The sequence below is a fragment of the Panthera tigris genome, chromosome B4, assembly GCF_018350195.1.
Source record: "Panthera tigris isolate Pti1 chromosome B4, P.tigris_Pti1_mat1.1, whole genome shotgun sequence".
NCBI classification, from domain to species: Eukaryota; Metazoa; Chordata; class Mammalia; order Carnivora; family Felidae; genus Panthera; species Panthera tigris.
The window spans coordinates 24,667,878-24,686,458 of record NC_056666.1 but is presented as its reverse complement, the minus strand read 5'-3'; the positions used below and the strand labels follow the sequence as shown (position 1 = coordinate 24,686,458).

Sequence of the window (18,581 nt, the reverse complement as noted above, 5' to 3'; positions counted from 1 at the left end):
ACTTGGTATCTCTTTCATGCTATAAGTTTTCCTCAAACATGTGGAGATTCTTGCTGATCTATTTGTAATTGTAAAGGGAATACAGTGATTGGTACTGATTGTAAATAGAGGTTTTCTTAAAACTACCAAGGTGGTAAATGCCTTTATACTATGAAACATGGACTTTTAATGAATGAGCAGGATACCCTTAGTGCATGACTCAAGTCCATTATTTCTCTCCTTGGCATCAATGCTCAAACACAATCTTCAGAGACAGACTTCTCTACACACACACACACACACACACACACACACACACACACACACACCCTTTATTACAAAAGTGTCTTTTGCCAATTATAGCCTAAAAGTTGCAAGCCCTTTCTGGGACTGGCCCATTTTGGGGAATCTTTCGATTCAACTGTTTATGAATCATCCCAGAGCCCACAATTACTGACTTGGAAATTGAGGTTTTTCCTAAGTTCTACTAGAAATAACAGCACACACCTATTTCGTGTCACTCTATTCTAAGTTCCATGAAGGTAGGTAACATATGTTGTTTTTATTTATAATTATCACTGTCACCTGACACTTAACCACTAGTGTCTGGTATTAAATCAATATAAATACATGCATATTTGATTTTGCTATCAATGTGAGGTCATCTATTTTATACCCTATGGAAAGTCCTCAAATTTCTGGTCCACGGACGAAACCCCTCTGCTGCTGCCCTGATTTTTTCCTCATTAAATTTTTTTGTCATTGTAATGGATTGAAACAATTTTGAAAATGAAATTTTAAAAATATGGAAGTAAACAAATGTGCTTATTAATTATTTTAAAGCTGTAGATAAGTTCCCTAGAGGTTGATTTATTGTGGCACTTATCACTCACATTAAAAATTCAGCTATTATGTATTTTCCAGATTAAAAATACTGGACATACCCAAATTAACTGATTCCAAACACTCTATCAGTTTATTGTGAGCTACAAATGAATGCTTACAAACATTAATATGATTAAGAAAGACAAATCAGAATCCATTGAATAATCTACTATGTTTTTCAAAATAAATACAGGTGCTTCATACCTGGCCAGTACTGAAGATCTGAACAAATACTTTTAAGAGTTCTTGAATGTTGTCTATACAGGCAAGAGGAACGTAAAGTACTAAACATATCTAAGTAACCTGGAGGAAAATTGAAAAAAGCAAATTTTCTAGTTACCAAGCTAAAAGAAGTCATGAACTATAGTAATTTTACCAAATATTAGAAATATAAAAATATGAGTTTAGCCTTTTATTTGTTCATATGGCTCTGCTTGTATGAGTTTCTAAGAGCACTACTAATCTAATTACAGTTCTTCATCACTATCCTGTCTATCACTTGTCCCTTAGATTATCTTTTTTATCTGGTAGATGACCCTGGCTGCCAATAAAATTAAATTCAAACCAAAAGGGAAAAGGTATGTATGTTTAGCTAAAGTTACTGTTAGTCAAAAGCACGTAGAGAAAAGAACTGCTATTTCCTAGAGACAATTTCAAACACTCAGATGAATAATGTGATGAGTAAACACTGTAAACCAGAAGCACGGTAATCTTTCTCTCTCAAAGCTTCAGGTCACTGGGTACAAAGACAGTTCCTTCCACAGCTGGAAGCCATAAACTCTGGCGATCCTTGGAACTCCTACTGTTGACTAATGGGCCCCATCCTACTTAACATCCATGAGTCTAGGGAAAAAGTAAACAGCATCGATTGAAACAGATTCTTATCTATCCCGATATCCCAATTAAGAGTTCAGGGATTTTTCTAGGAATCCTATAGTCACATCAACAAACTCCTTCTTAATACCTCTGTCTGCCTAAGCCAAGAAACAGCTGGCAGGAAGAGGCACAACTTTAAAAGGAAATGTAAATACACAGGCCAAAAGAGCAATAGTAATAATACTACTACTATACATCAATGATGGCAACAAAAATTTAACTCTACTGGACACTTACTATGGGCCAAGGAATAAAGTAGTTTGGGCTAAGTAAACTACTTTCATTATTTCATTTGATCCTACACAGTGAGATAAGGAGTTTTTCCCTAGGCTTCACATGAGAAAACAGAGGTTTAGAGGAATAAGGGAAATCCCACAGCTCCTCAGTCTCAGGATTGAGTTTGATCCTGGTCTACTCCTCACCCTTAACCACTAAGCTTCAAGACTTCTCTCAGGAAGGAGGTAGGATAGATTGTTAGTCCAAGCCCCCAGGCTCCAAAACTTCACCTTTTTCTCACAACTCTTATATGAAATAAAGGCAAAACAACGAAAAATTAGTAAATGAATTAAGTGTATACAATGTACAGCTTCAAATCAATCCTTTATCACAAAACTATTTAAACCTGCACTTTTGTGTTATAATTTGTACTGATTTTTAAAAACATGTTCTTTCATCAATATAAAACAAGTATTTTTTTTCAAGTTTTTAAAATACCAAACAAGTATTTTTTTCAAGTTTTTAAAATTTATTTTGATAGAAAGAGGGAACAGAGCAGGGACGGGCAGAGAGGGGCGGGTGGGGAGGGAGGGAGGGAGGGAGAGGGAGAGAGAGAGAGAGAGAGAGAGAAGGAGAATATGAATACCAAGTAGGCTCCACGTTGTCAGCACAGAGCCCGACATGGGGCTCAATCTCATGAACACTGAGATCATGACCTGAGCTGAAGTCAAGAGTCAGATGCTTAACCAACTGAGCCATCCAGGTGACCCTAAACAAGTATTTTGATAAGGTCTAACATTCACTGTTCAAGTATCAACCAAAAAGAAATTTATGAAGTGGAAATCCTTTTAACAAACTACCCACTCATTATAATAACAGATTGTTACAAGATTTAAATAAGAAAATATACAGACATTCTATAAAATAAAGGGACCAGGACTATTTCTTCAATGTATTCTCAGAAATTAGTACAGTACCTGGAATCCAGTAAAGGTTTGTCACCTAAAATTAAAACAATACTCCACTATTCTAAAATCTGTTTTGTATGCTATATTACATCTTGGGACAAATAAAGAACCCTAATGGAAAAACCAGTAATTTAGTAAAATTAAACTTTATTTGGTAAAGTCTAAATACAGTCTATAGTTAAAAGTACCGTACCAATGTTCATTTCTCAGTTTTGACAAATGCACCATGGTTAAGTAAGCATTTAACATTAGGGGAAGGCAGTTGAAGGATATATAGAAACTCAGTACTCTTTTGCAGATTTTCTATAAATCTAAAATTATTCCAGTATGAAAAGTTACAAAAGAAAGAACAAACAAATGAATTCAGGAAAGAACTTGACACACAGTAAACATTAACAAATGCTATCTGTTGGGCGCTTGGGTGGCTTAGTCAGTTAAGTGTCCTACTCTCGGTTTCTGCTCAGGTCATGATCTCACGGTTTCATGGGTTGGAGCCCTGCATAGGACTCTGCACTAACAGCGTGGAGTCTGCTTGGTATTCTCTCCCCCGCCCCTCCCCTGTTCACACTCTGACTCTCTCAAAATAAATAAATAAACAATTTTAAAAATGAATAAATGCTACCTGTTAAATTATTAATAACTACGACCACTTACTTAAATTGGAACAAAAAATAGACTAACTTACCATATTTATTTTCAAAGAAGGACTGTGCAGAGACATGAGACGTATGCCAATGGGAAGAAACGCTCTTGCCTTTACAAAATCCAGGAAGTAGATGGTCTACCAGTTGATCAATCTGTCCAATTTTTAATTCAGATAATCCAAGGTCTCTTAAATTAAGTACAGGCTGTAAAGGATTGAGTCAACCAAGACTGCATTATCATCAACATATTTAACCAAAGAGTTCTTATCAGTTGAAATAATATGAATTTTTTAAATGTAACAAATATATTGATTCCTCTTTTCTCATATTTAAAAACTAAATCGGTACAAATATTTTTATAGTTCTAGCTTTAGGGAGGTCAGTCACAGGAAGTTTGACAAAGGTTAAAAATATCACATTTCCAATAGTATTGTGAAGTTATGGACATTTAAAGCCTCCTCCAGTCTCTAATAAACAAAAGTCCATTTGATTAAAAAAAAAAAAAAAAAAAAAAAGAGTATGCCGTTACCAGAGGACATCTCACTCCTCTGGCCTCATTGCCGAGATCCTTCTTCGAACTGAGAAGTTCTATAGTTACCCATATCTAACTTCTAATAAGGAGGGGCAATGAACAAAGTGAAAAATGTATGAAAACCAGGCAAGAAAATAAAGTCACATTACAACAGTTCTAAACTAACTACAGATTGGATAGGAGTTATTTTCTTGTCCATGGAAACTGTCAAGCAGACATTAAAGACAAGTAACAATTACAAGCCTCAGACACCTGAAAGTTCAAGCAAGGAAAGCAAAAATAAATAGCCCAAGTATCAGCTTCTGATGACTGAGGTGAAGTTAGATACATAAAGTTGCATGCACAAAAAATAAAGTTAGATCGATGGATTCTATAGCTCTGGATTGATGTCCAGGGGTTTGTCACTTACTAGCTGTGTGACAAGTCATTCATATTCCTTTTTAATTTTTTTTCATGTTTATTTTTGAGAGAGAGACATACAGCGCACGAGTGGGAGAGCGGCAAAGAGAGAGGAAGACACAGAATCTGAAGCAGGCTTCAGGCTCTGAGCTGTCACAGAGCCCAAGTCGGGGCTTGAACTCACGAACTGAGAGATCATGACCTGAGCCAAGGTTGGATGCTTAACCAACTGAGCCACCCAGGCGCCCTGACAAGTCATTCATATTCTTAGAATCCATTTCCTCATTAGTAAAATGACAATGAAATATGCCTACTTCACAAGATGGTATGGATGAACAGAAAAGATCATGCCTTGGTCATCTGACATATCCTAACATACATAGGAAGATAGTCAAAGGCATGATGAAGGAAAATATTTAAATGTGCTCTTTATAAACTACTGGGGCCCCTGAGTGGCTCAGCCAGTTCAGCATCCAACTCTTTTTTTTTTTAATTGTTTAATTTACATACAAGTTAGTTAGCATACAGGGCAACAATGATTTCAGGAGTAGATTCCTTAGTGCCCCTTACCCATTTAGCTCATCCCCCCTCCCACAAGCCAGCCAGCAACCCTCTGTTTGCTCTCTATATTTAAGAGTCTCTTAGGTTTTGTCCCCCTCCCTGTTTTTATATTCTTTTTGCTTCCCTTCCCTTATGTTCATCTCTTTAGTATCTTAAATTCCTCATATGGGTGAAGTCATATATTTGTCCCTGACTAATTTTGCTTAGCATAATAACCCTCCAGTTCTATCCACGTCGTTGCAAATGGCAAGATTTCATTCTTTTTGATTGCCAAGTAATACTCCAGTGTGTGTGCGCGCGCGCACACACACACACACACACACACACACACACACACATCTTCTTCATCTTCTTTATCCATTCATCCATTAATGAACGTTTGAGCTCTTTCCATAGTTTGGCTATTGTCAACAGCACAGCTATAAACATTAGGGTGTGTGTGCCCCTTTGAAACAGCACACCTGTATCTCTTGGTTAAATACCTAGTAGTGCAATCTCTGGGTCGTAGAGTAGTTCTATTTTTAATTTTTTGAGGAACCTCCATACTGTTTTCCAGAGTGGCTGCAACAGTTTGCCTTCCCACCAGCAGGGCAAAAGAGATCCTTTTTCTCCACACCCTTGCCAACATCTGTTGTTGCCTGAGTTGTTAATGTTAGCCATTCTGACAGGTGTAAGGTGGTATCTCATTGTGGTTTTGATTTGTATTTCCCTGATGATGAGTGATGTTGAGCATTTTCTTATGTGTCTGTTCTCCATCTGTTAAGCATCCAACTCTTGATTTCAGCTCAGGTCATGATCTCATAGTTCGTGAGATCGAGCCCTGCATCAGGCTTTGCACTGACAGCATGGAGCCTGCTTGCAATTCTCTCTCTCTCTGCCCCTTCCCTGCTCACATGACCACACCTGCTCTCTCAAAAATTAACTTAAAAAAAAAGTGCTCTTTAAACTACTAAAAGCTATACAACATAAAGGATATTATTACAATGAAAACAAAAGGACTACAATACTCAAAAGCTACTTTTCAAAAGTCACCTTTTAAAAAACAGGAAGCCAAAAAGTCTATTTACAATACAAAGACTTCAAAAGGGAAGTGGAGATTCTAAACTTAAAATTATTTCCCTTACTTATTGGCTGTCAGGTCCCTGGAATGTAAGGAGAAATAAGATGCATATAAACATAGCAATTATCATACAACATAGTAACTGCTTTACAGAGATTTTTAAAACAAAAAGTAGTAAGAAAACACAGAGTAACCAATTTCCTAAGTCAGATAAGCTTCACTGAGGTTAACACCTAATTTGCAAAATGATGGTGAGTCTTGGGGTAAAGGGCAAACAAACTACCATAAAAGGGCCTGGATGTTTGGGTGTAGTCCAAAGATCAGTGATGGAAGAATGAACTACAAAGATGGGCTATGGGGCACCTGGCTGGCTCAGTTGGTGGAGCATGTAACTGTTGATCTCAGGGCTGTACTTAAAATCTTGTTAAGAAAAAAAAAAAAAGAAAAAAGAAAAAGAGAAAGAGAAAGAGAGGAAGGAAGGAAGGAAGACAGGCAGGTTATGGTCAAGTTGTAAAGAGCCTTGTCTGAATTTAATTCCATAGCTAATATGATTAGTTTGTTTTATACCAAGAAAATAGAAGATAAAGATAATAAACTGGGTAAGAAAAGGCTGATGGAGAAAAGAATTGAAGAAAGGCTGATGGAACAAGAGAAAAATGGTATGTGCCTGAACCAAGCTCTAACTAAAGATGGAAATAACAATCATAAATAATAGATACTTGGAGAAACCAATGAAGTATAATGACTGAGAGGGAGAAGGGTTCTGGATGGATGTGCTAGTTATCATTTTACTGTCTCCTAACTCCTCTTCATCCTTTTTCGGCTCCATGAACAATGATCTGGGCTCTTTAAATATTTCTTCTTTGCCATCTGGGACAATGTGAAGCTTTGTCAGTAGAGACCACTGGAGACACTTAAGAGTGTTTTTGTCCCTGGTTCCAGTGTGCTCATTAGCAGGCTCCTGTCTGTAACACCCATTGTTTCTCTAGCATCTGGCGGCCACTTGTATAGATTCTCCAAAACTTGGCTCCTACAGTAAACAGTGGCCAGCAGTACAGTACCTTGCAGCTTTTTCAGTAAGAGACATCCCCATGAACAGCTTTCCCTGCCTAGATGGCAACTTCCATCAAGTGCAGCTAGCATGACACCAGTGACTTCTCTGCCATTCAGTGAGCTAAGGCTATGCCCTCTTCCAACAAGGTCAGGACAGCAGCCTGTGGGTGGAGAACTCTTCCCATGATGCTCTATCTCAGTCCTAGGAGTATTAGCCACACCTTAAATCTGCTTGTCCTGTATATTTTAGAGTTTACTTATTATTAGCCAACCCCTAGTTACTCCCATCCCATATAAAAATAGGGTTTTAAAAATATTAAACTACAAAATTACACTAATTTTTTACATTAAACTTTTACTGCTCAATTGACTATGTGGTTTCTCTTTCCTGGTTGGAATCCCTGACAAAAAGGCGCTAAATCCACTGTAATCTCAAATATACTAGAATTTGAGAGTAGCTGAGTTCTGGACATCTTAGTTTTGAGATCCCTGAAATTCTCCGGGGGGGAGGGGGGGTTATTTTAACAAAGCACTAAATAAATTACTTCAAAGATTTAAAGAGAATTTGGGGTTGGAGATATATTTGGGAGTCATCAGCATATATTTAAGTATATAGATCTAGATGTTAGGTGAAGATATGAAAACGGGTAACATAACTTAGAAGAACGTGCGTAACAAAAATTAGATCAAGGATAAATGCACGCCAAATATTTAAGGGGCTGGCAAAAAAAGACAAGCCAGCAAAACAGAAAGAGAAAACACCATCATCAATGCAACATCACTCAATTCAAGGGAGTATTTCGAATCTTTGAGGGAAGGAGAATCCCAAGCAGCCTCTGTGTGACTCAATCTCATGAATCCTGAGATCATGACCTGAGTGGAAATCAATAGTCGGGAGACTTAACTGACTGAGCCACCCAGGCGCCCCAGGAGTATTTTGAAAGCAGTAAATGTTCAGTAAGATCAAATGCTCAGGAAAAGTTGAATAAGATACAGATTTTTTTTAGAGGCCTACATTTAGCACAAAGGAAATCAACTGACTTTAGCAAAGTCTGTAAAATGGTACAAGTAGTAGCCAAACTATGATGAGATACAGTGTGAATATAAGTTTAGCAAGTAGTTACATGTTCAGACTTCTATTTCAAGAAGTCTGAAAGCAAAGGGAAAATAAGTCAGTAGCTTGAAGGAAGTTGAAAGGAAGGTTCTAATACCTGCATTGTAGAGTGTATATTTGGATGAGCAAGACTTGATGAAAGCAAAGCCAATTGCACAGCAAAGGTAGAGATGAAATTAGAGATGAGATAGGATGCTTAAGGAGAAAGAAAACGGGTTCTGTACAGTAATAAAGCTCACTAAAGATGAACAATAGGATTAATGAGGGCGTATCAGAGATTAAGAAGCCAATTCTATATCTGAGACCATTACTCATAACCTCAACATTGGCTTCCAGAATTTAGCTACTTTTTAAGCCCCTGACCTAGCAATTTCACTTAATGAAATAGTCAAAGATTTAGCAACACAAACAGTAAAAGTTGTAATGTTTATAGCAACAAAAAATTGGGAACAATATCCAATAATGGGATATCATACAATGAACATTCTGAAGTCATTTAAAAATACAAAAAATGTATGGCATAACAAGTTCATAATGACTAGTAAATTAACAAAGCAGTATCTGAATCAGCATATGCAGTATGATCCAATTATAAAATAAAAAAGTACAAGAGAAGAGACATGAGATATAAATACAAAATGTTAACAGCATTATCTCTGGGGAACAGGATCATAGGTGAATTTTATTTCTTCTACCTACACAGTATTTTCCAAAATTTCTAAAATGAACATAATATTGCTATATGCAGCAATTTTGATACATGTGGTATTTTCATCAGGCAGGCTCCCTGGGACTGTAATTTAGGAGAAGGGTATCACCACAGTAGAAAAGACAATGGACTCCCTAGAAGAAGCAATAGGAATTAGGTAAATATTATAAAAGGAAAGCATAAAGATGTTGAAGACAAATTTTTCATCTAATTAAAATTTTATCTTAAGACTGATTCCCACCCCCCACCCCCACCCCCACCCCGCCCCTTCCAAGAGTGAACATTTTATCTGCCTTTTGCCACAGCCTCTGATATCCGGACTAAGAACATAAGTTATTTAAGGATTAAAAAGGTTTTTAGGAAATTTAACTACAGAGTATGTTTTCTGTGAAAAATGTATTCAGAACTACATGCACCTACCTTATTAATAAACCTTGTGAACACACAGGTTTCTCGGCTGGGAATTCCCTGTATCCTAGGAAACACTGATTTTATAATTCTCTGAACACTGAAAAGTAGTTTCATAGCTTATACATTGCATTTTCAGGTCCCTGTATTCTAACCGTTTAATTACACTGAAATCTCCTGTAAGGCAGCAGATGGTAACTTCTTACTATTCTACCTTCGTTGAGACTTGGGAGGCAATTACGGTCAGTTAATTGTGGGTTCACTACTACTGCTGGAGCAACACAAAATATCTAACTGGTATCACACAATTAGCAATCTAAGAAGTGAATACCAAATACACTTCCACATGAATTTCTTTTTTAATGTTTTATTTTATTTTTGAAAGACAGAGAGAGAGAGAGAGAGAGAGAGAGAGAGAGAGAGAGAGAGAGAGAGATTTCAAAGCAGGCTCCAGGCTCAGCTGTCAGCACAGAGTCCAATGTGGGGCCCAAACCCATGAACCCTGAGATCATGACCTGAGCTGAAGTTGGACCCTTAACTGACAGAGCCACCCAGGTGCCCCATGTTTTTTTTTTTTTAAAGTAGGCTCCATGTCCAACACGGGACTCGAACTTACAACCCTAAGATTAAGAATCACACGCTCTTCCAACTAAGCAAGGTAGGTACCCCTGCCACATGAAATTTTTAATAAATTAAATGGTAAAGAAAAGGACAACATAACTTTTCCATATGTACAATAAAACCAGAATTAGACATCTTTATTCATAAAGGAGATTAAGCTGAAGACAGAAATCACCTTGTTACAAATGCCTAAACGTAGACATTTCAGGCATGTTTACAACATACTAAATCAAAAAAGCTGTTTCTCATACAATCAGGGTAAAAACTATTACCTCATTGCCAGGAGACTCATGCTCAGGAACTACATCTCGATGCTGGTTTTGTGAAGCTGATGCACTGAGAGAAATAGGTGTGTTTTTTGGTGAATGGAAGGCATTGATGAGATGACTCAGAGGAACTGTAACCTAAGAGAAGATAAAAGTTGAAATTGAGTAGTGTGCTTTTTAAAATGAAACAAGAAAAATTCTCCTTATCGTCAGGATCTGGGATTTGTAAAAAGTTAAACATTCACTGTAGATCAGAACAATATATTAAAAGATGTAAATACTCAGATTTATTGCTGGTGGAAAGAAAACTGGTAATTCTTCCAAGACAGCATTCTGGCTATATGAATCAAAAATATTTAAAAAACAAACACATATAATTTCCCATCAATCTAATTTCTAATAATTTATTCTAAGGAAATAATGTGAAAAGTGCTTGTTTGTGCACAGATGACAATTTTCATCAAAATGTTTAAAAAGCAGTGGAGGGGCGCCTGGGTGGTGCAGTCGGTTAAGCGTCCGACTTCAGCCAGGTCACGATCTCGTGGTCCGTGAGTTCGAGCCCCGCGTCAGGCTCTGGGCTGATGGCTCGGAGCCTGGAGCCTGTTTCCGATTCTGTGTCTCCCTCTCTCTCTGCCCCTCCCCCGTTCATGCTCTGTCTCTCTCTGTCCCAAAAATAAATAAAAAAACGTTGAAAAAAAAAAATTAAAAAAAAAAAATCAGTGGAAAGGTAGAATTGTCCAGCATTAAGGGAATGGGCTAAATAAATGACACCACCATAAAAGAAATAATGAAATGTTTCAGACTTAGAAAAAAGTAAACCTATAGCAGAATTTTATTCTTAACTTCCTCACTGCACCATCCCGTTCTCATCCTGTTCTAAGTCACCATCATCTATATGTGGATTTTCCAATAGCCCTCCTACTCTCCCTGAATCTGCTCTATTAAAAACAAAGTTAGATCTCATCACTCCTCTGCTCAAACCCTCCAATGGCTTCTCTTCTCACTTACAATACAAGTAGAAGTCCTAAGCACTAGGATGTAGAAAGCCTCTGTCGTTCTTTATTACCTCTCCAAATTTATCTACCACAGTGTTCTCCTTCGTCTTCTCTACTCGAGACATACTGGCCTCCTTGCTGTTTCTGGAACACACCTAGCAAAGCCCTCACTTCAAGGACTTTGCATTGCTTTTATTCTGTCTACCTTGCTCTCTGACTTCCTTCAGTTCTTAACTCAAAAGTCATCTTTTCTTGAGTCTTTTCCACAGCCAACCTACTTAAAATTTCAAGAACCCTGCCCTAAAAAATATTCCTTATTCTCTTTCACTGCTCCATTTTCTCTTCTTGACACTTTTAGTATCCAACACACTTTTACACACAATCTACTTACTTATCTGTATGTTATTCCTCTCTCTCCAACCAATTCTGACAATATGGTAAGAACCCATTTAATTTATTCATTCACTCAAGAAATCTTTATTTGGCATCTGTGTGCATTATTGTTGCACTGGGATACAATATGAATAAAATAGAGAAAAAATATAAAGTATGTATACTAGGTATTGTGTAAACATTTTGTTACCCAGAATGGGGTTTGCCTCTTGGTAATGTCAAGCCAAAATACACAGCCATGCCAAAGAATAGGAAAAGGAAAGGTTTTACTTGGAATAAGTAAAGGAGCACACCAGGGATCTTTCCCAAAGCAGTGTCTCTCTGAATAACAAAATCGGGGCAGTTTTATGCTGGGGTTTCATACATATTCATGACAAGCTTGTGCAGTGGGGAATACATCATGGAACTGGGGCAGTAGTCATCTTCAGGTGACTGAGTCCAGGTCAGAGTTACAAGGGCCAGCATGGGATCAGCATCATCAATTCTCTCGCTCCAGTTGGTCCAGTATCTGAGTGCTCAAAGGAGTTGAGATCCTCAAAAATAAGTCAGGTCAGTCTTCACTTTTGAACTAACACTGGGAGTTTTGCCACTGACTTATCGTCCCTGATATGATTAGGCTATCTCCTGGCCTGATAGTGGCTGTTCTTAAATTCTTTCACAAGATGACCAGGAAGTGTTACGTAAAGAAAGCTTTGTCTGTCTTTTTCCAGGGACCCCTAATTCCTTCTGTTTACAATTTACATTAAATAATTATATAAATAAAGTAAAATAGAGAAAAATCAAAGAATAAAATAGAGGAAAAAGTCGCTTGCCACTTTGAACTTACATTTTAGTTCGCAGTGGTCTTTGTTCCCATTTCTTGGCCAGGAGCTCCTAAAACCCTTGGAATTTCATGTGTGGTATAGTGTCTTACTATTCATAAGGTAACCCTTTGGATCACTCCTGGATTTATGCTAATGAGGTGATTTAGGCTAGGGTCTTTAAATAGCCTCAGGGCTGGGCTGGCCACTTGAAAGACCTAGTAATTAGTAGAAGGTGGGAACTCTTAGCCCCACCCCCCTAGCTTCTGGGAGGGGAAGGCTGGGGATTGATCTCTATGAAAGCTCTTGAACAGTGAGATGGAGTGCAGAGATTCATCCTGAAGAAGAGTAATCGACTCCACATCTTTTGCTTGGGACCCTTCTGGCTGTACCCTTGTGTACTTAATAAACTGGCTGTTCATTTGTCTTTCATAATGGACCAGTAAACGTGAAGTAGGTTTCTTAGTTCTGTGAGCTATTTTAGCAGATTATCAAACCTGAGGAGGGGGTTGTGGGAAACCCTGATTTATAGCTGGGAGATCAGAAGTATGAATGGCCTGGGACTTGTGACTGGTATCTGAAATGGGACCAGTCTTGTGGGGCTGAGCCTTTAACTTTGGGGGTCTGCACTAACACTGGGTAAGTAGTTTCAGAATTGAATTGTTGGACACCCAGCTGGTGTCATATGCCATATAGGCATATCTCATTTTATTGTGCTTTAACTTAACATACTTCGCAAACACTGTATTTTTTATAAATTAAGGTTTGTGACAGCACTACATCAAGCAAGTCTTTGGTGCCATTTTTCCAACAGCATTTGCTCGCTTCATGTCTGTGTCACATTTTGGTAATTCTCACAATACTTCAAACTTTTTCATTATATTTGTTATGGTGATCTATGATTAGTAATCTTTGATGTTAATGGCGTAATGGTTTTGGGATATCACAAATCCTACCTATATAAGACATGAGCTTAATCAATAACTGTTGTGTGTGTTCTGATTACTCCACCAATGGGAACTTCCCATTTCTCTCTCCTTGGGCTTCCCCATTCCCTGAGACACAACAATATTGAAATTAGGACAATTAATAACCCTATAATGACATCTTAGTGTTCAAGTGAAAGGAAAAGTCACACATCTTTCAATTTCAATCAAAATCTAGACATGATTAAGCTTGGTAAGGAAAGCATGTTGAAAGCCAAGATAGCCTAAAAGATAAACCTTTTGCATCAGTTTGCCAAGTTGTGCAAGCAAAATAAAGTTGAGTGGTATTCAAGTGAACACACAAATGATAAAAAACCCAAACAGCCCATTGCTGAAAGTTTCAGTGGTCTAGATACAAAATCAAACCAACCACAACACTCCCCCTTCAGCCAAAGCCTAATCCAGAGTAACGCCCTAAATGTACTTATTTGTATAAAGGCTGAAACAGGTGAGGAAGCTGCAGAAGAAAAGTCTGAAGCTAGCAGAGGTTGGTTCATGAGGTTTAAGAAGCCATTTTTGTTAACAAGAAAGTGCAGGGTGAAGCAGCAAACACTGAGTAAAAGCTGCAGCAAATTATCCAGAAAATCTAAATAAGACAGATAACTAATGAAGGTGACTACACTAAATAGATTTTAAACATACAGGAAACAGCCTTCTATTCTAAGATGCCATTTAGGACTTTCACAGCTGGGGGGAAGTCAACACCTGGGTTCAAAGCTTTGAAGGACAGGCTGACTCTCTTGTTAGGAACTAATGTAGCAGACTTTAAGTTGAAGCCTGTGCTTACTTACCATTCTGAAAATCCTAGGCCCTTAAGAATAGTGCTAAACTCATGCTGCCTGGGCTCTATGAATGGAAGGAAGCCTGTTTGACAGTACATCTATTTACAGTAGGGTTTACTGAATACTCTAAGCCCCCTGTTAAGAGACCTACTGTTCATAAAACATGATTCCTTTAAAAATATTACTGCTCAGGTAATGTACTTGGTGACCCAAGAGCTCTGTTGGAAGTATACCATTTAGATTAATGCTTTCATGTCTGCTAATACAACATCCATTCTGTGGCCCATGGGTCAGGAACAATTTGGGACTTTCAAGTCTTATTATTTAAGAAATGCATTTTGTGAAGACTATATAGCTTATAGATCACGACTCGTCTTACAGACCTGGGCAAAGTAAACTGAAAACCTTCACCATTTTAGATGCCACTCAGAACATTTTCATAGGAAGAGGTCAAAATATCAACATTAACCAGAGTTTGGAAGAAATTGATTCCAAGCTTCATGGCTAACTTTGAGGGGTTTAAGACTTACCGAAGGAAGTGTAGATGTGGTGGAAATAACAAGAGAACTAGAAGTGGACCCTGAAGATGGCAGTGAAGGGCTGCAATCTCACGATCAAACTGACATAAATGAGCTGCTTCTTATGCATGACCAAAGAAAGTGGTTTCTTGAGATGGAAATCTTCACCTGGTGAAGATGCTATGAAGATACACTCAGTTGATAAAGCAGCAGCAGGGTTTGAGAGGATTCAGTCCAATATTGAAAGAAGTTCTAAGTGGGTCAAATGCTATCAAATAGTATCATGTTACAGAAAAATCATTCATGAAAAGAGTCCATCGATATAGCAAACATTACTTGTGTCTCATTTTAAGATTTGCCACAGCCATCTCCACCTTTAGCAGCCACTACTGTGATTAGTCAGCAGCAATCAACAGTGAAGCAAGACCCTCCAGCCAGCAAAAAGATTATGACTCATCGAAAGCACAGATGATGGTTAGCATTTTTTAACAATAAAGTATTTTTAATTAAGGTATTACACTGCTTTTAGACATAATACTATTATTGCACAACTAATAGGTTATAGTGTAAACATAACTTTTATGAAATCTTGCCATTTGCAACTACATGGATGGAACTGGAAGGTATTATGCTAAGTGAAATTAGTCTGAGAAAGACAAATATCCTATGACTTCACTCACATGAGGATTTCAAGAGACAAAACAGATGAACATAAGGGAAGGGAAACAAAAATAATATAAAAACAGGGAGGGGGACAAAACATAAGAAACTCATAAATATGGAGAACAGAGGGTTATTGGAGGGAGTGTGGGAGGGGGGATGGGCTAAATGGGTAAGGGGCACTAAAGAATCTATTCCTGAAATCACTGTTGCACTATATGCTAACTAATTTGGATGTAAATTTAAAAAAAATTAAATTAAAAAAAAATAACTTTTACATGCACTGGGAAACCCAAAAATTCATTTGACTTGTGTTATTGTGGTACTCCCTTTACTGTGATAGTATTGAACCAAACCCTCAGTATCTTCAATCTCATTTAATCCTTTAACAGACATAAACACTATTATTATATTTCCTATTTAACTGATGAAGACATCCAGAATTTAGATAGGTTCAGTGGCATGTCCAAGTCACTCAGCAAGTATATGAGCAAATACTCTAACCAAGATAATTTGACTCTAGATTCTTGTTAGACTCTTTATCCCATAGTTACTGATACAGAAATGAATAATATGTTAAATGAAAAAAACTGTTAAATGTAAAACTACATCTTGGGACGCCTCGGTGGCTCAGTCGGTTGAGCATCCAACTCTTGATCTTGGCTCAGGTCATGATCCCAGGGTCATGCCACTCAGCCCTGTGTCAGGCTCTGTGCTGAGCGTGGAACCTGCTTAAGATTCATTCTCTCTCTCTCTCTCTCTCTTCCCCCCCCCCCAGCCCCTGTTTCTCGCTCACACACTCTCTCTAAAGTAAAAAAGGTTAAAAAATTAAAAAACTACAACATACTTTTTAAAAAGCATGCATACACACGTATTTGTGTAGAGGTAAAAAGTACGAAAGAATGTATTCTAAAATATGTCTTTGCACAACGAGATTATAAAGGTTTTTCATTTTCTTATTTGTATTTTTCTTTTTGGCATTTTTGGCAATGAGCATGTATCCTTTTCAGGGTAGAAACAATAAGCTCTTTTAAAGCTACAGGAATCATGGGGCACCTAGGTGGCTCAGTCGGTTAAGCATACAACTTCAGCTCAGGTCACGATCTCATGGTTCACCGGTTCGGGTTTGAGCCCCAGGTCTGAGCTGACAGCTCAGAGGCTGGAGCCTGCTTCAGAGTCTGTGTCTCCCTCTCTCTCTCTGCCCCTCCCCCACTCATGCTCTGTGCCTCTCTCAAAAATAGATAAACATTTTAAAAAAAACTACAGGAATCAATTTTTTATATTTTTATTTTAGAGAAAGAAAGCGTAAGCAGGGGACAGGAGCAGAGGGGAGGGAGGAAGGCGAGGGGGAGAGAAAGAGAGAGAGAGAAAGAGAGAGAGAGAGAGAGAGAGAGAGAGAGAGAGAGAGAATCCCAAGCAGGCCCCACGCTCAGTGCAGAGCCAGACACAGGGCTCGATCCCAAAACCCTGCTATCATGACCTGAGACGAAATTAAAAGTCAGATGCTCAATGGAATGAGCCACCCAGACACCCCTGAAAGGCTTCATTCTAATTAGTTATATCTCTTATTCAAAAAAGGATTTAAATTGCTAAAAAATGGTTTGATCTCAATGAAAAAGTTCACCTTCCAGATCTTTCCTGGCTTCACAGTTTATATTCAAGTGTATTCAATGATTAAGCAACCAGGAATTAGAAATATGTGTACTATCCTTCTTCAGAGCATAAAACACATAAGAGCATAAAACACATATATGAGCCCAATTAAGCCTGCCTGCAGTACACAAAATGCCTTCACCATCTCTATCAACATCACGTACCACTAACTCTCCATCCAGCTGATGATAAACTCTCCTAAAATTCGGTCTTCTTGATATAAACTTCTCGAACTTCAGCTTTAAAAGGTTTAATACGGTATTCAACAGGCCAAGTCAGACTTGTTTTTCAAACAACTGGTAGGACCCCTCCAGGGCTGAAAGCTATCAGCAGAAGAGAGGAAGGGGAGGGACAAAAGCAAGCAAGGAATAGGTTTTGTTTTGTAGAACCCACACTTCAGCCAAGGAGACTAGCTGTTTCACGTGAGAGCCCCTTGCTGGGTGTGTCTCACCTGACAGCCACCCTATGTGAGCCAGTATGAGCTGGCTTTTTAAAAAAAAAAAATTTTTTTTTAATGTTTGTTTATTTTTGAGAGAGAGAGACAGAGCACGAGCGGGGGAGGAGCAGAGAGCGGGAGACACAGAATCCAAAACAGGCTCCAGGCTCTGAGCTGTCAGCACAGAGCCCGACACGGGGCTCGAACTTACAAACCGTGAGATCGTGACCTGAGCCGAAGCCAGACGCTCAACCAACTGGGCCACCCAGGCGCCCCTCACCATTTTTTTTTTTTTTTTTTTTGGAAAATACAACGTATGCACTAGCATGTTGACATGCTAGGAATGACTAACTGAACTGAAGTGCTTATGCGAGCTCCCTGCCCCGCCCCCTAATACACTGAATAAAACCTTCCTGTACTAACCCCACAGAGACAGGGCTTTGAGAGTCATCTGTTTCCTTACTTGTAACAAGTAATAAAGTTCTTTGTTTTCAACATTTTCTTGGGTTGTGTCCAATCTGATGTATCTCAAGTGGTGAACCCCTTGAGTTTGATCACACAGCTGGGCAAATAACATTTTCACCCATCCAGCTGTCCAAAACTGAAACACTTCTTTCCATCATCCCTCATTAAATTCTACTCTTTGTTCAAAACAAACAAACTCATCCTCTTCTTTCCATAACCACTGCCACCACATTAGTGGTGCATTATCCCTCTCCTGGGTTACTGCAATAGCATCCTTAACTGAAAACACTTCTGATCAGGTTATCCTATGCTTACACTTCAAATGAAATCCAAAGTCCCTTATAATTTCCTGTATGATCTGCCTCAAGGCTTCACCCTAACCTTAATTCTGTTATTATGCCCTTTAATCACTACATTGTAGCCACACTGACATTATTTTTGTTCCTCCAATCAGCTAAACTCTTCCCAATCTCAGGACCTCCAGATATCCTTGCATATACCTGGGATACTGGTTCACTTCTATTAACTCTTCACTTGACTAACTCCTATTCAACTTTTCTTCATATCACTATAAAGATTCCACATTTGCTTTGTCCACCTGG

At 38.3% G+C, this 18,581-nt stretch overlaps 1 protein-coding gene across 1 annotated transcript in view; it reads right to left on the bottom strand.

Moving 5' to 3' along the window:
* The window catches only part of YME1L1 (YME1 like 1 ATPase), a 52,115-nt gene that overhangs the window by 32,282 nt on the left and 1,252 nt on the right, over window positions 1-18,581 (bottom strand). Inside the window, exons 2-4 of the mRNA XM_007081325.3 lie at window positions 10,298-10,429; window positions 3,610-3,772; window positions 1,069-1,167 (exon numbers count right to left, since the gene is read on the bottom strand). Coding sequence (XP_007081387.2) covers window positions 1,069-1,167; window positions 3,610-3,772; window positions 10,298-10,429 — 394 coding nt within the window. The remainder of the gene's footprint in view (window positions 1-1,068; window positions 1,168-3,609; window positions 3,773-10,297; window positions 10,430-18,581) is intronic.